Source organism: Dreissena polymorpha, unplaced genomic scaffold (genome assembly GCF_020536995.1).
Source record: "Dreissena polymorpha isolate Duluth1 unplaced genomic scaffold, UMN_Dpol_1.0 chrUn112, whole genome shotgun sequence".
Lineage (NCBI taxonomy): Eukaryota > Metazoa > Mollusca > Bivalvia > Myida > Dreissenidae > Dreissena > Dreissena polymorpha.
This window is the reverse complement of record NW_026273426.1, coordinates 45,106-67,500: the sequence shown is the minus strand read 5'-3', so window position 1 is coordinate 67,500 and position 22,395 is coordinate 45,106. Positions and strand designations below refer to the sequence as shown.

Below are 22,395 nucleotides of genomic sequence, written 5' to 3'. Positions count from 1 at the left end.
ATAACAATTATCAATTTACTTTTTTAAATACACAATAATACGCTTTTCTTTACTGTGGTATAGACATGTTTAAAATAAAAAATACAAGCAATATGGGCCGTGCTCTGTGAAAATACAAGCAATATGGGCCGTGCTCTGTGAAAATACAAGCAATATGGGCCGTGCTCTGTGAAAAGGGGTATAAGGCATTTGCATAAACAGTCGTCCCAGATTAGTATGTGCAGTTAGCACACACTAATAAGGGACGACACGTTCCGCCTTTATGATATTGTTCGTTTAAAGAAACTTTCTTCTTAGCAAAAATCCAGTTTAGGCGGAAAGTGTCGTCCCGTAGCCTGTGCGAACTGCACAGGCTAATCCTGGACGTCACTTTACGCACATGCATTAAACCCCTTTTTCATAGAGCGCGGCTCATATATCTGTATACATTATTGATTTGTTCATGGTATCTGGGACAAAATACTTTTATATAATAGAACATTGGTCATTTTTCAAACGTTTATTAGACTTGTACACAACTCATAGCAAACTATTGTTTCATAAATCAAATGTTATTGATATTCATTATTCAAAATGTACACAATGATAACTTGCAACTTATATTGATTTGCAGTGTTACAAATGCATCACAAATCAATCAACTAAATGATATGCCTGAAATCGAATATGACTATATACACTAACATTGATCTGTTTATAATTTATATAGAAGCGTATGCTTGATCAATTTCTATACAAAAAGTGGCTGTTGTCTCACGCAATTTGACATTTAATATACCAAATCAGTTATATGACTAGAGTATTAAACCACAAGTCAATGCAAAGCGATGCAGGTCATGACAGGTCCAAACGTTAGCCTTACTCGATATGAAGTTAAGCATGATTCCTAGCACATTCACGTGTATATAACACTTATTATATAAATATCTATCAATATATTGCCTATACAAGTATTTCGTACCGAAATTTTTTAAACACACAATGTTTTCTATTTTCGAAACTCTGATTTGAACATATGCATTTCAGCACGCATATAACTGATAACGCTTTGCAGATATGTACAATTTACCTCAAATATTCCCGTAACAGTATTGAATCCTTATATAATGATCCATGTTTTACTAAAAGACAAGACGATACATACTGCTTTATAATCACGATCCTAAATGCACCACGTTTCCTGCATACATATCTCATACTTTATATAACATGCAAAATCCAGTTTTATAACGAGTTCAATGCAATTATATTTGCGTCAATGGCCATATGTTGATGCAAATTTGTTTTTGATTTAACTTGCCCGTCAGTTGAGAACCACTTGCTATGCGAAATGAAATGTCCATATGAACCGATATCTGGAAATCAGTTTGTGATACTAATACACGAAGCACAATCATAAAACATGTGTGTCTTCTATATTTGACTCTTCAACCTGTTAATTTATTTGATTAGTATTTTCACGTTCATACATTCGGTAATTCTTGATAGTATGTTAAAAGAGGGCTAACATACAAAAAAATCTTATTAATTCGACGAACTTACCTCATTTATGTTAATATACAATCCTTAAAATATCATAAATATGAAAATTTGGGCAAAAAACCAACAACAAAAAAACTCAACATCAAACAAACTATACTTGTAATGAAGACCCATTAAACATCTAGTAGAGCTTTTGGAAAATGAAATTAGACAACACATAATCAATGGTGTTCTGCACAAAACAAACGTTTCATGTATTTATTACATTTAGTTGGTTGTAAATTTTGATATTTCGCTGCAATTTAGTCATATAAAGACGGTCACATAACCTAATCAACCTTGTCCTTAATTATGGTATATTCATTGAATAATATTTGGTGGGAGAATGGTCACAGAAGAATTTCATGACAAATAATACTAAAATTATACTAATTTATCGAAAGATTTTAACAGCGTGTCTATTTTAATTCAGTGGTCCTATTAAATGTATCTTCTTTATACCGTTTGTACCACATATTTAAATAAAGCAATGGACATTTGTTGATAAAGTTTAAAGTTAGAAATTCAAATCAACCATTTATCAGTTTTAGCATATAGAGATAACAAAAATTATATCCAGAGCATATTGAAAATCAAACAATAGTTTACCATCTGTTATTGGAACCAAGCCATCCTGGATCAAAATGCTTACACACATTACAGTTTGACCATTCCGTTTATAAATTAGAAAATATAATTACACTGTCAGCCAGGAATTTGTAACGACATTGTGAAAACCAGTTTGAGACAATTATAGTAAGGGTAACACAAGTTTAAATCAATTGTCTCTTTTAGTTCATTATTAACCATGATCATATTATTTATTAATTTGCGTTTAAGAAAGCCACTATTGACACACCTTTTCACAATTATAATAGTATTGATTTTCGCACATGACTTGATAATTACATTTTTCAGATTGGTCTTATTGTCCTGATTGGGCCGCTGCTTACACTAGGGATGGCACCTCTGACAGAAGGATCACTGATTAACGGTAATTTAAAGAACTTGAATATATGAGTCGTGTTCTGAGAAAACTGGCCGTAATTCATGTGCGTAAAGGGTCGTCCCAGATTAGCATGTGCAGTCTGCACAGGCTATTCAGGGACGACTTTTCCCGCTAAAACTTGATTTTCGGTAAGGAGGGATTTCATTGAAACTGAAAATACCATAAAAGCGGAAAGTGTCGTCCCTGATTAGCCTGTGCGAACTGCACAGGCAAATTTGGGACGGCACTTTACGCACATGCATTTAGTCCAGTTTTCTCAGAACACGACACATATGTGTACCCGTATGCATCATATAACAATATTCAATTGTAAAATCATGTAATAATATAGAGTTTACTGATATAGAATTATATCAACAGTCAAAACCGACCTTATGGTCACTTAAATCGAGATTATACGATTTTTATATGTGTTAAAGTGCAATATATTTATAAAACTATGTTACAATAACACAAAATAGGCAAGAAAAAATATACATTGGAGACGAATTTTATAAAATGAAGCAACGACAAATTAGCGCCCCGAGGCGATTGTGACGAAGATATTTCGTACATATTTTCCTGCAATTACCGAAGCATTCGTCTTTTTATTAGGATAGGAGTTAATGTTCGTGTGTCGTATGAACATATGTTGTTGCAGGAAATTAAAATGATCCGTAAAACTAAATTAAGATTCACATCGTACATGCATGATATACATGCTGGCGAATTCGACTGTACAGACATTTCGGTTTCAGAATTAAATATCTGGCTTATTTCGCATTTTTCAACACATGTTCTTCTTGACTTTTATTTTAATGTATATTGACATATATGCATAATAAGTTTTTAACACATTTTATATAAAGTCAATATATAAATATTTGACAAAACCGTTTAATCTCGCTTTAAGAATAACGGTTAGTTGCATAAAACGCTCAGTCCGGATTCACTGACCGTTCAAAATCATTCTATATTACACTTGAGAATAACGGTCAATTGTCCATTACGGTCAACTGTCAGTATATATCAATCCGAAAGTCATGTTTGAACAGAAATCAACGGTCACGCGTTAGTCGTTTCGAGTCGCGACAATTAAGAACACACACGAAACAGATGCACGTATCAATAAAAATATGCATGCGAAGCAATTCCCAGATGGATTCATAACGACTAAGCATGAGCGCGTGAACAAAATCAATAGATCTTAATCGCTGATTAACAGCTGTCGATTGTTGTTATCACAAGGACATTTAAGAAAATACTCTTCATACAGCATATATACAAGGGATACAACTGTAATATTTCCTGCACAACACCATGGTCAGAACAAAAGCAAAATAATCTCTCCCAAAAGCGATAATTGCACCAAATAAACTATAAAACAGTTTATGATGGAAGTTTGATAAACAACTGTAAAATTTTCGCACTTGGACACAGGTATGCACAACCACTCTGACATATTTTGTTCCATATTTCAATAATACTGAGAAGTTGAGAAAATATTATATTGTTTTATAATCCAGAGACAATTTATGAATCAGTAGACAACTTGTATGATGTCATGTGACTGCATATGTGTAACAACACCTTAAATATTAAATTGTTTAAATTATCTTCAATCTTCATATGTGTGCAATTTTTTTTTAAGTTATGTAACATGGGACGTGATTGGCTAGCTGCTTACTGCAGTGAAGAATTAACCAATCAAATCTCATGTTTGAAATACATGTAATGAATGTATTATCCAAAATGAAAGTAAACTATTGTTATTGTAAAATTGGGGCGGTTTAATACAAATTCCGAGCAAAAAATCACATTTAATTGTAATTATGTTATATAAAACTATTTAAAGAAACTAGGCAATTAAAATGCACCTTCAAAAGAGGTTAATTTTTATGGAATATGGGAACTACAATTAGAATTCTCAGTTTTCAGTTGTGCACACCTGGTTCAAAGTAAGGATTGTTTTAGTTGTTGTTTTTTTAATGTAAGGTTTTGTTTTAATTTAATGAATGATCGTTGTTTATTGCCAAGTTTATTATTTTCTGACAGATAAATATCCTTGCGGTTGGTATACTGTTTATTTTGGGTAATTAATGCTTTTGGAAGCGATTTTCTTAGCTTAGTTGTATCCGTTGTATACTGTTATAGTATGTATTTTTTAGCTCCACTGGCCAGAGGCCAGCGGGGCTTATGTCATGGTCCTGTGTCCGTCGTGCGTGCGTCCGCGCGTCCGTGCGTTAACTTTTTCTTTTAACATCTCTTCTCCTAAACTACAAGTCCAATTCTGATAAAACTTCTCACAAATGTTCCTGGGGTGAACCTCTTTCAAATTTGTTCAAATTATTCCCCTGGGGTCAGATTTGACCCCGCCCCGGGGGTCAATCAATTGAACATATGCTTATATAAAGCCTATTTTGTGTAAATTTAAAAATCTACTTGTCCATAACCATTGGGCCTAGTGCTACAACATTTGGTATGTAGTGACATCTTATAGTCCCCTATCAAATTTGTTCAAATTATGCCCCTGGGGTCAAATTTGACCCTGCCCCGGGGGTCACAAAAATGGACATATGCTTACATAAAGCCCATTTTGTGCAAACTTCAACAATCTACTTGTCCATAACTGTAGGGCCTAGGGCTACCAAAGTCGGTATGTAGTGACATCTAATAGTTCTCTACTTAGTTTGTTCAAATTTCGCCCCTGGGGTCAAATTTGACCCTGCCCCGGGGGTCACAAAAATGAACATAAGCTTAAATAAGGCCTATTTTGTGCAAACTTTAAAAATCTTCTTGTCCATAATCGTAGGGCATAGGGCTACAGAATTTGGTATGTAGTGACATCTAATAGTCCTCTACCAAATTTGTTCAAATTATGCCCCTGGGGCCAAATTTATATAAAAATGCTCACCTTCCAACTTTAAGCGCCCAGTGGGACGAGGGATAGAAAGAGAAAGTCACATGCTTGAGTACATTTCAACCCATGCGCATTGCACGCTTTTTTGGCATTTAAGACAGTGGAGCGACACAGGGCCATCATGGCCCTCTTGTCTTTAATATCCATGTGGTTGTTATAAGAAGGCTATAAAAAGATTAATGATCGTCTGTTATAATAAATAGATATATATATAAATTTATATATTTATATACATATATATAAAATATACATGAACATTGAGTTCAACTTGTATAACAAACTTAATACTTTTTAACAATAATTTGGCATCTTTTTCTTTGAATTAGAAATATACAGTTATATGGTACGTTCTGTTTATGACAGCGAATCCGTTTTTATATTTGTTCGGACGTGACGTGACAATTTTTACTTTAAAATGAATCCCAATGAATATGAACTCTTGGATTTACTTAATAAACGATATTCATGAGTAAACAACAATTATATCGTTGATAAAGTCATATATTCAGTTTAAAAATAGTTAAGAAGTTAAACCCATTTATAATACATTATTCTGTATTATTTAATAGAAATTATTTATGTTATGCTTAGGCCTAGTTATGCAATGAGCTTTTGTTTTGCACTTCGTGCAAATGACTGGGTGGGGTAATGATGTGGCAATACTACCAACTTACCAACCATCTAAAAAGTGGTGATCCGATAATAGCGGTCACTCGTCGACAACGGTCACTTTGGCCATTTCCATTGACTGACCGCTGTTCTCAGTTTCGACTGGAGAATTATTACTAACATTTAAGCGTTCTCCAGAACAAACCTGGCCCTGTGTTCACAAAACATTTTTTGCAATTGAAAATCGATTTTGCTTGTCATTGAAAATGGATTTCCATTGTAGTTGTTAGGCAAAAAAGAAAATCGATGTCAGTTAAAATCGATTTTCGATTGCAAAATCGTTTTGTGAACACGGGGCCTGGTGTGCAGGTAGCAAAATAGTAATCATAATAGTACAATTGCCTTAACAAAACGACAAGGTAAGAGGACACATACGATACTTAATAAACCTGGATTTACCTTTTGGAATTGTCGATGCTTAACATAAGGGTTAAAGAACTTGAGATAGACTTGCCAAAACATCATAAATACTTATCTGAGAATAAATAACAAAACAACACAATTATCACAAAAAGGAACTTTAACATGAAAAATAATCGATCCAATCATTATAATATTGCTTTAATGGCAAGTCCTTTGTACCATGCACCTTTAACGTAACAATGTTGTTTTTCTTGTCAGAATATGGTATTGCTATGGTCATACATCATCATGTTTAATCACTTTTTAATCACTTACTAGTAAACGATGAAACCGTCTTTAAACATTTGTTTGTAAACTGGTCAATCGAAACCGAAATACATTTGAAAGATATATTTCCGCTCAAGAATCCGATTAAATTCAGTCCAAATACCATTTTTGGAAAAAAATAAACATTCCAACTTATTAAACTTAAATCTTATATAACGAATAAAGAAAAAAAAAACGCAATCAATTTCTAAAAGATGTTCAATCATTCTTAAATTAATTGTCCTTTAAACGTATAATCAATGTTTATGTGCGCGATACCATTGTAATAACCTATATTCTATGAGAACGTTTTATTTTTTTTAGATATGGTCTCGACTTAAATGTTAAGTAAATGGTTGATGCAGTTGATTTATAATTTTCAGTGACCTAATGGGTTTAATACATAAATCTTATACAGCGTGTTTTGTACCTGTCTTTTTTTCTGACTTTCCTTCGTCTCTAGATTCAATCAAGTATGTTCATAGCTGTTTTTTCCTTTTTATTCGGCGTGAATGTTCAGTTAAACATAAACTGCACCTGAAAGCCATGATGATCATGATAGATCCTTCATGAGCAGTAACAATATGCCACAGGCACTTGTCTGTTTTTGTGGCTGAATGCAAATGCACGTTCATGTTTACAGTAAAGAAATGCAGCTATAACTTTTATGAATACGTCCATAGTCTATAGTAAACATTATTTAACATATCATTAAAAAAAGCACCAAAATGAGACTGTACACTATCACTTCCATATTGAAATATATCCTTTAGGATTATCACGCATACAATGTTTCATAAATTACATAATAGGCAATGTTATAACAATATGCATAGCTGTATATTCGAATTTCGTTAATTATATAACCACCTGAATATTTATTAGGAATATTTAATTTAAAAAAAAGCATTGACATTAAAAAAAATTTCAGCTAAAGCGAGGGATGGAAAGTTGCGTCGCCATGAACCTGAGGGACCTGAGCAGGGAGCTGACTTAAACGTAAACATGATACACTTTTATTGTTTGATTTTGATTAAGTCATTATCCAAAAAGAGCACAGTTCTGCAAAAAAATAAGATAATATGTTTTTATATTTTAATCGTAAAGCATGATTTTGAAATACTTTGAAGTCGCCGTGGCCTAATGGATATGGTGTCCGCCTGGCGACCGGGTGGTCACGGGTTAGATCTACTTTCGAGAGGCGTTCTTTAGATCTTCCTCAAAGACACCAGGTGCTGGTACTAGTCCCAGGAAACGGACTCGAGAGCGTTTCAATAAGCCTGAGGCCTTTCGATGCAATCGAGCTAAAATAAATCGGTTTAAACAAAATACTTTGCAGTATACTGTCGTAACCGTTTCAGTTTTAGAATGTTGATTCTTATATATATGTTTTTGAGCTTATGTTACCGTCGATGGTCATACAAACTATGTTTGATTATGGTATAGCAAAATAATGATTTTATTCAAAAGAGACAAAACTATTTAATCGTAAGGGTGTTATTATTTTAAGCATCTTTTGGACTAATATGGATAATCATAGTAATATTTTCCGTTTGTATATAGACGTCCGTAATGTTATTTTTCTCTAGAGAAAACACTATATTTATTGTTTTGGAATCTGAGACAAAATGAAATTATGTCAATTTCCTTTTTTTCGCAGATTAATTTCCACTTATTTCAAATCAATATTGAGAGTTATATACAATCTCAACTGATGGATTTTAATGATTGAATTTAAACATCCGTGGTGCCTTAAGAGAAAACGCTGGCTAACACGGAAAACACCCCTGACTTTTTGTTTGGACACTGATTGTGTAAACGCAAAGTACAGAGAGTAACGTAGTTGCAAAACGTTTCGGCTATCGAACCCTGGTTTAAATGACCTTAGTAGTTAATCTTTTTAAAACATACACACAGCAACTAATGTAAGAATAAGTAGTACAAGAACATAAAGGAAATATATTTATTTTATTAAACGCAAATGATTCTCGTTTGTACAGCAGAAAATGCAATCATATGCAAAGGTCATGTACAGCTGTTGGAAATCCCTACAAATCTATGCAACCAATACATACGAGTAGACATTACGTAAACTTGGTAGTTCAGAATGTCATTAAAATAAACACATTTGATTAATATAACCATTATAAGATGAATTATTTATTTTACATACGAATTTGATATTAATGTTAATCTTAAAAACAGTGCACATAAAATGCTTAAATTAAAATCATATAATCGCTATAATATTGATTCGACACAGGAATGTTGTTGCCGGCTTTGATTTATATATATCATTTTTCCTGTTCAATTTAAGGAGTCCATATTTCTGGACGTGGAAATCGACGGCAAACTGCCAAGCGACTGAACAGGCAACATTTCAACCTTAACTTGAATGACACACAACCTTTAGGAAGGAAAGTGGCGGTATGCACTAATTCGCTCAATTGTTGCGAATTGATAGTTATATAAACGAGTACCATTCTTAATCTAAACTCAACGTTTGTTCCAGGATAACAATAACATTAACTGTATTGAATGCCGTCCTGTTATTAACTGGTAAAGCGTTATAGCGTTATTTATTGTGGCTTTTTACGAAAACAAAACTGACCAGTTCTTGAATAATTTAAGGTTAGCATGTGATCTGTCTTATGAAATGATTAACGAGTATTGAGTTCTGGTAAAGACCAGACAAAATAGTGATTTTGTGTATTTGTGATATGGTTTAAATACGGTTCTAATGAAATTAGGTCTTGAAAACGCGGATTTTCATTACTTATTGTAATTTAACCTAATGTAGTGTTCAACTAGATCCACGCTATGTAAAGGGTGTATGTCGCATATGCAGTGCCGAGAAGTATCTGTGTTCGCTCACATTAATTGTCTGTTAGGAAATCCTGAATTCACGTATTATATGAACCAACGATGTAATGGCCATTCATTTATATTATTTGGGAACATTCTATTCACAGCACTCTGCTATCTACGTATCGGAGGAAAGAGACATCATCTACAGAGAAGATGTGGAACTGGACGGGACTACTAGCACAGTAAATATATATGAACTATGGTTGTTGAATGTTATTCTAAAAATCGATTTCTATAATTTCACTATTGCTGTAAGGAAATAATTGTGAAAACTTCATAAACAGTGTATTTTTGTGTGTGTCAATCAACCAAATACGTTCCATTATAAAAAGGTATTTCTGATATGCTAGTTATATTAAATGAGATAATGACGTTTATAGTTTCATCATTCAATATTTTATTTATAACATTTCAATAAAGCCAATAGCCCAATTAAGACACATTTTTGTACATGCCATTGAGTCGTGTTCTGAGAAAACTGGGCTTAATGCATTTGCGTAAAGTGTCGTCCCAGATTACCCTGTGCCGTCCGTAGTTTTAGTTTCAATGAAGTCCCTCCTTACCGAAAATCAAGTTTTTAAAAGCGGAAAGTGGCGTCCCTGATTAGCCTATGCGGACTGTACAGGCTAATCTGGGATGACACTTAACGCACATGCATTAAGCCCAGTTTTTTTCAGAACGCGACTCAATTGATAACGACATTATGAAACCTATACACATATTTATGACATCTCCTTAAATAATGAGTGAGCGAGACTGCTTAATAATATAAATACTTCGAACATGACTGATACCAATCAATCGTTTACCCATTTATGCCTAGTGCACTCTCCCATCCTTCTAAATTGGGTCAATTTATTTCCAAAATTAGGAATTTCAAGTATATTTATTTCTATATTTAGAAAATTTCTTACAGAAATTCTTTTAAGCAAACACCATGCGGCGTCTCATCTGATTCTACGCTGTTTGCCAATGCCTCTTTTATAGACGCTAGGCATAAATGGGTTAGCAGCAGTTAATAATACGTATATTTACTCGGCGCATAAAAACCATAGTGAGACGAAAACAAGAACTAACACAAAACAACTGAAAATATCGGAGACGCTGATTAATACAAATCCCATACCGCATTGTTAACCTTTAAATTGATAACTATTGGAAAGCAATACATGGGATTTATAATGAACTTGTTACTTTTAAATAGCATAGCAAACAAATAACGCGTTTATTTCGCAATATAAGCATATGATAGATGGCAAACATGGAATAAAATATATATATACAATTTTGATCAATTTTACCCATCCCTGGCTATACTGATTTTTCAAATAAAATAATATGCTTTAAGCATAATCTTCTCTCATATTGCACGAATAACGTAAACATGGAAAAAATATGTGTCCTGTATTAGATTTTTTGCTATAAAGACGTTTAAGCAAATAGAAAAACATTTAAAACATATTCGATGTTCAAGCCGGAAGTCGTGATAAGTTGACATGACCTTTATAAAATTGCACATGGCATGCGCAAACATTAGGGTTTGCCCGTAGATTTTAGGGTTTCCAATGTCTTAAATATGGCATACTTCATGTGTGTTTTCCACGAATAGTTAACACTCTCTCACCCTTGAGCGCACACTGAAGTATTTATATTTCTATGAAACGAACATAAAAACATATACCTTGCTATATATCACAAATAGAACACAGGTGCTCTTTCTTGTAAAATATATGTACGTATTAATATGGGTTACAACTTTATATTAATATTTCTTATTCAATACAATTCGACATTCACGTAATCGTATCTTCAATCAGATTTCCCCATACTGACGGAGCTTCTTGGGACAAAAGGGCAACCACGCCAGCAACGAGCGATTCTGGATGACATCGAAAACGCAGTCGTGGTTAAAGTTGTTGTCTTTGTGGACACGGCCCTGGTCAATAAGTAAGCACATATTTTTAGATTATTTATAATTGTCAATTATAAATCGAGACTTGCGTTTATATTTTTGTGGTGGTGGTACACTGATGTACTTTTTTGTATTAATGTGAATGCGTGAACAAATAAAATGGCAAACATAAAGGTTAACAAAGCTTTGGTCTTTTACTAGTCATTTGTTAACAGAAACTAGAATGCGGCTTATTATCTTAATTTTGTTAATCTTCATATGGAATACTTTTTGATACAAACTATCTCAAATTATACTGAGTAGAAAACACGAAAGCGCAAACGTGATTTCAATGTGTATATATTGCAAGAACTTGAATGTCGGAAACAAATATGTCGTGACAACAAACGGCTTAACATCTTTGTTTTGCGTTTTCATCGTCAACTCTCCCCTCGCAATTGATATCCTCTCCCAATACATTTCAAACTGTAATATAGGGCCGAAACATAACATGCAAAAACAACTACAATTTAAACAAACGAGCAACAAGCGCCAATCATTTATAGGGTTTGATTTTGCAATAATGTAAAGTGCTTTGGAAGAAGTAAACATTGCGAAGGACTAACCTCTTTAATAATGACGCGTCTGTAATACTATTTGATTTTGTGGCACATAGTGCTCTATTAATGATGTCTATTTGTGGCACATAGTGCTCTATTAATGATGTATATTTATTGAGAGAATGTCATTCATAAGCTGCATTTGTAATAAAATCATTTACAAGATAGGTTTATGAGTCCTTAAAAGTCCATATCTTAGGTACATCCATATATTATTTGATTTTACAAAATAATTATTTATGTAGGTTTCTACCTCTGAACAACAACAAAATGGACAAGACTCGAACTGATTTTTAAAAGTTCTTCACCCTAGCGGCGAACGAGGTAAATACTTTTAACGATTTGTCTAGAGCATTATCTTCTTACATTAATCCGTGGCCATGGTGTTAAGTTTGCATTTTGAATTCACGATAAATAAAACATTTAACCTATGATGATATGTCTACAATTTATCACGGTACATTTGTTGACCACGCGTCGTATGTCACGTAAGCTCTTTGATAGTATTGTAATTGGAATAAGCCATGCACCATGAAAGGGCACGATAATTCGTAAGTGTATGTTTTATGTTCCAGCTTACCATAATGTATCAGACGTTGAAGCAGTATAATAATCTGTTGTACAGAGACGCAACGGCTTTGCCTCAGAACATAGCTGTACAGATTGTGAACGTAGTGTTTCCACCTGGGGTATATCAATTATTTCAATATCACATGTACTCTTTGCCGTTCTCAATTCATAACAATATGTGTGCAGAAATAAGAGTCGGTAAATTAAACATCACAATGAAAGGTTTTCTAACGCATGTTATCAATCAAATATTTAGACAAATATGCAACACAATGTAATATTTGACGCATTTACTTAACAAGAAATTATTATAAACATTATATTAATTATTTATCCTGAAAATGACAATTAAGATATATATATATATGAATTAGAGCAATCATATAATATATTATATAATTGCAATTAATGTTAACTTCATTGGGATAAAATGCTATGCAATCAGATACTGTTATATACACAGATTCAACATTTTTCGAAAGTACGTTTTCAATTAATAATTTGCCAAAAGAATGTCCAATAATACATATATTTGTAGGATTAGGTAACTTAACTCTACAGTTATTTCGAAACGATGGTCGATGAGCGGTGATAAAAAAGTTTTCAAAGATTCTTCTTAATCTTTCAATATTATTGAACTCCGTTGATTGGATTCCAAGAACCAATGTTCCAAAGTCTATTACCAAATTGCTTCTTAAGACGAAACAATGTTGGTTTCGGGGACTGTCTAATGTATTTGTTTGGTTTCGTATTATTTGGCGATCGGTTCCTTGCTAGTTGTAAGGCACCGCATTATCATTATAAGGGCTCTCTTGCTTGCGCAGCTGAGGTTTCCCTCTGTGTATATACACGAATAAATAAAATAAATGCAATTGCGATACATGATCTTAATCGACTCTTTCGTTTTATAAAAATAGCAATTTTTGAAAAGTATTTAAAATCTGCTTAACAATACGCAGTTACAGCTTCCATCAATCTTTGAATATTTGAAGTAGTATGCTAAAGAATAACTTTTCATGGTTTTCATGCATGAATAAGGTATCACAACACTCAGAAATATTTATGTGATGCGTTTTGGATAAACACACACCTCAAGAAACATTAAACCAACGAAAATTTATAAGTAGCATAGAAATACAATCATATTTGAAAATACAAACAAATGCAAACATAAATTATGCTAGGTCAGCAAACATAAATTATGCTAGTTCACTGTAAAAATGGCATGCAAGCAAAGTATTGACGAATCGCGATTTTATCAAAATACTCACGTTTCAATAACGATGTTGTACAATATTGCGTCATACAACTTACAAAAGTAATGTACGTTAAGAAAACGAAGACCACACAAGATGTCCATGCTAAGCCTTTTGACATTGCGTTTTCAATTTTTTAAATTTATTGCGGTTACTCCCTATTATTTCGAACTCTTGGTTTCATGAAATTGCAATAAACGTTTGTAATGCCTATTTGAACACCCCACGCTCTTGCTTCAGGACACGGATTACAGTTTTGTGACTTATAACCTCAACCAAGGGGTCTTGGATTGGGCAGTGCTTTATTCGTTCGTATCGTTCCTACAAACGTACATATCACCTGTACCATATGACCACGCGACATTTGTTACCGGGTAATATATATTAGTTAGAGGGCTTTGAAAATCATTTATAATTTGATGGTCTTTTTATTAAATCTAACATTTAAGACACAGTTTTCTAGAAATTAACATATTTATACATAAACCGCCTTTGAAATAAACCAATTAACCATTTTGCAAAATTGAAAGTGAAAATCTTGGCAGTTCGGGAATGCCATATGGAAAGTTACTCAATACTGCATTATGTTCTTTATATAATGCGACGTTATTAATTATAATCTTACACATATGTAACTAGTGACAATACGTCATATATTAGAACTAAGACTCGTATAAAAATAATAGAAGCAATATATTATATGGTTTAACTATAATAAATTAAATTGCAGTTAACATTACAAAGTTAACATAAGACAAATATCAATTATAAACTTGAAATTATTTAAGTAACAAAACTGCAAGCGAATGAATATAATAATATTATTATATTTCTCCAAATTAAGTTATTTTATGTCTTCGGTTTTGTTTTATTAATTAAATATTGAATGCCTGCATGTTTTACAGTTTTGACCTGCGATATTACGGAGCAGCAATTAACGGTAAGACTTGTTCTTCATGTATTAAAATAGCGACGTTTGTTTACACATACCTTAAGAGCATTATGCATTCGTATACATGTCAAAATTAGAGACCTTCAAGCGCCCACACTATGGAAATATGTCAAAGAATTTATTTTACCAAATATGATTGTTACTTAGGTGTTGAACAACAGTACAAAAAAGTAATGTTGCATTAGTTCTATGTAATTGAACATGAGTTGTATATAGAAATGACATGTTTGCGACTTATCCGCATAATTTAAAGCTACTAATGAATTGCTTCATCGGGATGTATTTCGTTCAGTTGGTACAGCTACATATTTATTTTGTTGATAATGTTTTAACTAGCAAAGATAACAATTAAGGATCTTTTGACAAAAGATTAAATATTGAAGTTGGAGTTATACGATCTACATGCAGTGAGTTATAACAACATAATAATTTGACCTGCAGGTGATGCGTTTCTTCGGTCCATGTGTATACAGTGGGTCTTTGATTATGGATATCACAGTTCGATAGCTGCGTTCAATGCCGATGCCATCGAAACAATGGCTCAACTGCTTGGATATGGGTATATCAATTATTTATTTCAACAAACATTGTATAGTATTGCGGTGTATGGTTAACATTTCACTTGACTGACACCAACGACGTTCTTTAAATTCATTCAGCCCCCCCCCCCCCCCACCCCGCATGGCGTGCTATGCATGAAGCATGTCATTTGTCCATTCATACAGCCGTCGTCACTTACTGGGTGAATCTCGCTCACACATGTGCAGTTTGATTACCAAAATATGATTCATTCAAAAGGAATTTTGAATGCGTAACATTTGGCAACAAAACGACTTATTTTTTTTCCCGCAATGTAGTTTATAGTCCCAACCTGTTCAAGTTTTATTCATTTCAATTTAATCTTTAACATCAGGCCACGCTCGCTCACTTTTTCACAGATGAATGACCTTAATGTGTAGATGATCGTAAAGAACGGAGCTTGGCAGAACGTTTGTTTTTTGTTCAATTTTACATCTACATAAAATAAAAATAGTCCCAAACATATGAATTATCATCTCCTGTGTAAATACTAATTTTATCTTGCTCAACATTTCACAGTTAAAACTTTGTTTTTTTACAACCTTTTACAATTGAAAAAAAATGTGACTGCGACTAATTTTCCCTAAATAAATTCCCATTGTCTATAAACCAACAGAACAATATTTTTTTAAATCGATAGTGTCCTTAACACCATTTCAGTGATTTAATATATTTAAAGCACCGAGTTGTCATTGAGAAGTCAATGAATCCTTTAGCGCAATTTAATAAGCTCAACGCACACATCGCATGTATACAAAGAACACTTGTGTACATCAACACAAATACGTAAACGTGTATTTGTTTACATGTATATTGGCTGAACCATGTCATTATGTAAACCGATAAGTTTATGTAGGCTTAATTACGTTGTGATCGTACCAACGTTAACGTGATACTATTTAATGCAAATGCGTTTTAATGTCGTTGTTAAGCTATAATTGAGACGTTACATGGTAATAAAAGTGACAAATGTACATGCTTATCACAGTTTGCATTGAATTGTACGAAGTTAAGTTATATTGTACTAACACGTAAATGTGAAATAGTCTGGACCAATTACGAGGTCTGGACGCTCTTGAACCGCTGTAAAACACACATGCTATACTTTACCTTGACTGTTGCAAGTGGTTGACCCCAATTTAATAAGTTGTTAATAGTGTTTAGGTTAGTGTATTCGTTAGTGTGCACATGTTTGACATGTATTCATTTGCTTGAAAGTAAGGGCCTGGCAGTACTGATTCGAAAGCTAGCCTGCCTGTACGTCTGGACTGTCTGTGTTTTTATGTAGATTTGGCATGGGCGTTGATGGTTGGTGGAATTCATGTCAACGCAAGTTCATCATGAGTAGCGTCTGGCCGCAGGAATCTTCGAGCACCTTTCCCGACCGCAGAACATTTTCGCAGTGTTCGTCCGACGAACTAGAATCATTCACTTAAAGTTCGTAAGCAATGCTTACTTATTTCATTTTCTATGCATGCATAAACAGTAACAGCATAAGCTCGTTAAGCTCGAATAAAGCAGCCGAATACAGGACTTTTTTTAAAGAATACACTCGTGGACTCGCCAATATCCCAATTGTAGCTGCTAGTTTTTTGTATACATTGTATGACATGTCAAATACATTTAAACTAAAGAAAATACAATCACATTCTTGTAAACTATCTGTATTGAAGTTGTAATATAGATCGTAGTTTGCAACGATGTATAACTGGATTTTCACTATGTTATAAAAATGACCGACCTTTTTCGTCATAAGAGGTATTTAAACAAACATTGTGAATTTCAATATGCATAATATATTCAATATGTTAAGTACAGCTCCAAAAAACATTTCAATAATGGCCAAAACTTAATATAATACAAAATCATCAACTGATATGAACAAAACACAATTGTATGTTTTTAGTTATGCTCATTTTAACGTATATTTCCATATATTAATTAGTAACTGGTTGTCTACCTTTTATTGTCTTCTTCAATATAACACAGCCTAAGAACCAATATCCGTTTCCAATTTTAATTCAGTATATATCCAGAGCAATTCCGACAAACCTGTCTGTTGCCCCCGACCGCTTCCTTTATCATGGACTTCTGCAAGGGTCTTTCCGGTAAAATCCTGACATTTGACGAGCAATGCCAACTTTTCTTTGGCGCAACTAGCTCACGATGTACTCTTCCGGTAATTTCAGTTCGTTACTGCTAGCTTCAATATAATTTGATGTGTTTCATTACTTTTTCACGTTTTAGCCTAAGACGTCAATGCTATTTTGTAAATACGAACTAAACGGAACAGTATAATAAGGCCGTCATTTATTTTGAAGTCGTTACTTTACCATATGGCTCATTAATTATTTGTATAATAATATTGTAAATATTGATATTATAATTTTGATTATTTTAGAAATATACTTTACATCTCCATATATTAATATTTAGATAAAGATACACCGAATACAGAAAGTGACAATACAGGCTCACACAACAATAAGAATTGCTTAGGACACTGCATATGTTGATATGCTTTAACGTCTTAATTACGTCTTATTTAAGAATGTTCAAGATTCCGTCACCGAAGCCCATCTTGCAAAGGGATACGTTGTCGATTGCTACAAAAACGCATTCCAACAACCGTTCTACTGCACAGTCCCGAATAGTGCCCAGTGTGATCCCATACCTGACGTTTCTATGGGAACCAAATGCGTCATCGATGGAGTTAGGAATCCAAATAACGTATACATTTATGTTGTATATTAATATTGTCATAATATGTGTATACTAATTTTATATTAATTTTAATTTGATATTAATATAAATTCGATTACGAGTATTGTGTGCGGAAGATAAATTGTTAAGACGCTATACAAAGTTTGTTTTACGAAAGCATTTGTTTAATAGCTTAAATCATACATATAAACATACACGAACAAATCCATTTGCATACCATAAAGGCGCATTTTGTATTAAACAAAAACTTAATCACAATAAAACGGTTGCAACGATTCCTTCAACGGTGCGCATGCGCTCTTGTTTTATTAATAATACAATGATTAATTCGAGAGAGAGAGAGAGAGAGAGAGAGAGAGAGAGAGAGAGAGAGAGAGAGAGAGAGAGAGAGAGGGAGACAGAGAGACAGAGAGAGAGACAGAGAGACAGAGAGACAGAGAGACAGAGAGAGACAGAGAGAGAGAGAGAGATGTGTATAATAAATTATTGTTAAATACATCTTCGAACATAAATTTAGCTATTGGTATACTAATTGTTGTAATATTTGATGTTTGATTAACCTTTAACCGACTGAAACAACACATATTATGCAAGGAACATCGTAACCGATGAATCCAGATAGTATGAAGAGAGATGTATGGTACATATTGACATCCAATCTAAAAGGCATTGATACAAATATTTAATACAAGAGAGGGCGACTGTACACCTGTATATCCATTTCGTTAGCACTCTTGAGTTTTATTAACAATACATGTATTGTAATCGAGAGACTACTCTTGTATTTTCCTGTTATATATGTTCATGATACGATGTTTTTTACATGTATTAAATATTACACGTAAGACAATAAACATTATATAATTTATTAATAAAGAATAATAATTCACAAATGTTATAATGTGTCACGAACAACAAAACGAATATATTTATTGTTTTAATGTATTTGTGGTTTATTACCCATATATTTATATTTATATTTCCTATTTCTTTTTTTTATTAGATTTGCAACCAGGGTTTCTGTGAACGAAAACCTCTCTGCGACGACGAAAGCAGCAGCAGCAATGACTAAACTTAATGCGACGACGATATCAGCGGAAGATCATGATCCCGATACTGATGCTTCCAAAAACATTTATTACAACTTGAAGATCCTCTCAAAATAAAGAAATTCATATTAATAATAAAAACACTGTATTTTTAAAGACCAACTGTCTGTATGCCCATATGGATGAATTATTTTCGAATATTATTCCTATGGTGTACTTTTTTGAAGCTGCTATTTGTCAACATTAAATGTTTAAGATATTATTAGACTTGTATAGTTGTTTAAACGACTCACAAAGATAATTAAAATTTATTGACATTTTAATATTAATTCAATTAATAAAACCAGAAAAATATATCACGCTTAAATCATCAAAACAACAAATGCAATTAAACAATTTGTAAGTATCAAAATAAATGGACGCGCTGTTTAAACGTAATTTAACTCTGTTTTTATTATTGTCCAAATGAAATATTCGTATTCGAAACAATTGATGAGACAATACGTCAACCTTGCTCTCGACAATGTTCGGAGCGTTTACAGATTTAATGTAAGAAATTAAGGATCAGTGTGCCCAGAAATATAAGCGTATATTCGGAGTTTGTGATTCGAATACGTTTGAAACATTCAAACATGTGTGTGAAATCAACCATTCAAATTGAAGGTGTGTGGCACAACCTACGCTTGAAGCATTTGCTGTTACACAAATCCAAAACATTACATGCGCTGTGGAGGCCTTATGCTGTTTAAAAACTCCCGAAAAATATTTAGTTGTACTTAAACACATAATTTAAGATCACATTATCCATCAAAAATTCATTTTTTGGTGCGTTCAAAAGTATAAGATTCTAAACACTTTAGAATATTTATTTGTAAAAGACATATTAATGTAGACATATTCATAAATCCCGCTTCTTGTCGAATATCCAAATATGTGTTACCATGTCTGCACATAACGAATACATTTGTACAATAACGTTAAGGCTGGCTCAAAACATTGACATTTATAAGCTTAAAAATTATATGGAGGTTTCTGAAGAAATAAGAAATAATCTGTCAAACAACAATACCAGATATGATCATCAGATCAACAAAAACAAAAATCAATGTAATAAGTGTATATAGAGAAAAACAGGTTACTGCCTGATCGTTTTGTAATATATCAGGCGAGGCTTAGAATAAAATAACGGCGAGGCTTGCCGAGCCTGATATATTACAAAACGATCAGGCAGTAACCTGTTTTTCTGTTTATCATACCACTGACACCACTCACCCCGTTTTTCAAGAATTAATGAAAAATAATCGCTACGCCCTGGAGCGGCTGCATTTGTTTATCGCGTATGAATCTTTCTAAAAATAGCATTGTTCCTCAACACGAAAAGTAGCGCCATTTAATGTGATTTAATAACGCTGTTTCTTTCTCTTTCTTCTTTAATTCTGCAACAAAACGTTAAGCAATACTTTATTACACAAAATGAAAGCATATATTATACATTTTAAAGGCACAACTTGATAACCGTTGTAACATGTCATTGCCAGTGCAGTCGCTCACGTCTTCGCAGTGTGTCAACACGTGTAAAGAATTGAATGATGTTTTTATTAGAATTTGGAATATATACTGCGCGTTTGGTTTACTGTGGTGGTTGTTCGTAGATATTGAGGTTCTGCACGTTAAGTACAGCTCCAAAAAACATGTCATTTATTGGATTTTGGCCAGGAAACTGTGCCGGGTGGGTGGGGAGAGAATAGTTCATTTCGGAAGTGTTGACAACAACAACAACAACAACAAAGGTTTATTGTGATATGTAGGCCGCCGGCCCCTGACACAGTTATAGAACATAATTATATATATATATATATATATATATATATATATATATATATATATATATATATATATATATATATATATATATATATATATATATATATTTATATACAAAAGCATGTGTGCACATAACATCATCAAGCATGAAATGGTATAAGTTTAACATATTGAAAAAGGTAGTAAAGGATAAGTAGCTACCCTACAACGTAAGTAACTCCTTACGTCTTACAAATGCAAGGTAAATATACGATGCTAGATCCTTAATATAAGTTTCATTTCGACTTGACATTAATATATGCAATTTCATTACATTGGGATTTAAAAAAAAATTCGCGGAATAAATCGTGCCCTTAAATCCTTAAACATTGGACAGATAAAAACAAAATGATATTCCGTTTCAACTTGTTTTGAGTTAACAAAATTTACAAATTCTTTCATGTATTGGAATATTAGAATACCGGCCCTTTTCTATTTTCAGTTCATGGTAACCTGATCTAAATTGTGAATAACAATGCCTGTATTTTCTTATACATAGAATGTCAAGGTAACTTTCATGACTGTACGATGACTATATGTTTATACACACTCAGTTTTGGTGAATGGTTAATAGTTTCTCTCCATGATTGGATGTATTGGTCTCTGAGCCGTATCGTAAATTCGTTTAAGAAAGTGCTTAAGTGTGGTACATGACCGTTGTTCCAAACGTATCCAAATCAATTTTCGTGCAATAAACGTTTAATTTCTGTTGCCCAATTCACAGCTAGATGGACCTTAGTATCAACCAAATAATCGTAACATTTTCGTACATATCTGGAGTCAGGAATTTTTAGTATTTTAAGCCAGAATTTTAAACACCTTATCTGCGCGTTAATAAATAACGGGTAACGACCTCAATCGCCAAGTGTGACAGAATTTGGTGTCTTTTCATTTAAGCATGCATATCTTTTACAAGCATAACGTTGTATTTGTTCTATACAATCTCTGGTTTTGAAACCCCACAATTCACACCCGTATAGTAAAATTGGCACAATTTTTGAGTCAAACAGTTTAAAGAAAATTGAATTTGGCAGTTGGCCATAATTGGACATAGATGATAGAATACTGTTTATTGCCCGTTTATCTTAAATACAATTTGCTTCAGCCATATGAGTGAGCGACAAGGACGAAGAAAGCGATACACCGACATAAGTGAATTTCTGTTCCACGGGCAACAAATTACCGTTATAGTACCATTTCTCATTTGTTGCTAGGCGACCGCCGTTCTTAAAAACTACAACTTTAGTTTTACTAAT

General features: G+C 33.1%; 2 protein-coding genes across 2 annotated transcripts in view; both read left to right on the top strand.

Moving 5' to 3' along the window:
- Positions 1-16,026, top strand: part of LOC127864095 (uncharacterized) — a 17,508-nt gene extending 1,482 nt beyond the window's left edge. Inside the window, exons 2-8 of the mRNA XM_052403794.1 lie at positions 9,085-9,194; positions 9,740-9,817; positions 12,722-12,835; positions 14,213-14,346; positions 14,878-14,912; positions 15,366-15,483; positions 16,023-16,026. Coding sequence (XP_052259754.1) covers positions 9,085-9,194; positions 9,740-9,817; positions 12,722-12,835; positions 14,213-14,346; positions 14,878-14,912; positions 15,366-15,483; positions 16,023-16,026 — 593 coding nt within the window. The remainder of the gene's footprint in view (positions 1-9,084; positions 9,195-9,739; positions 9,818-12,721; positions 12,836-14,212; positions 14,347-14,877; positions 14,913-15,365; positions 15,484-16,022) is intronic.
- Positions 16,027-17,538: 1,512 nt separating this feature from the next.
- LOC127864094 (uncharacterized) lies at positions 17,539-19,378 on the top strand. Its single transcript, XM_052403793.1, has 3 exons — positions 17,539-17,682; positions 18,054-18,233; positions 19,231-19,378. The coding sequence occupies exons 1-3, from the start codon at positions 17,587-17,589 to the stop codon at positions 19,297-19,299; spliced, it is 345 nt and encodes a 114-aa protein (XP_052259753.1). The 5' UTR covers positions 17,539-17,586; the 3' UTR covers positions 19,300-19,378.
- The last annotated feature ends 3,017 nt before the right edge of the window (positions 19,379-22,395 follow it).

What these genes read in the sequence shown, in the direction of transcription:
- LOC127864094 (XM_052403793.1), top strand. Translation starts at nt 17,587, where the DNA reads ATGGACTTCTGCAAGGGTCTTTCCGGTAAAATCCTGACATTTGACGAG. An exon ending in GCTCACGATGTACTCTTCCG is followed by an intron (nt 17,683 to 18,053) that starts GTAATTTCAGTT and finishes GTCTTATTTAAG; the next exon opens with AATGTTCAAGATTCCGTCAC. An exon ending in GAGTTAGGAATCCAAATAAC is followed by an intron (nt 18,234 to 19,230) that starts GTATACATTTAT and finishes TTTTTTTATTAG; the next exon opens with ATTTGCAACCAGGGTTTCTG.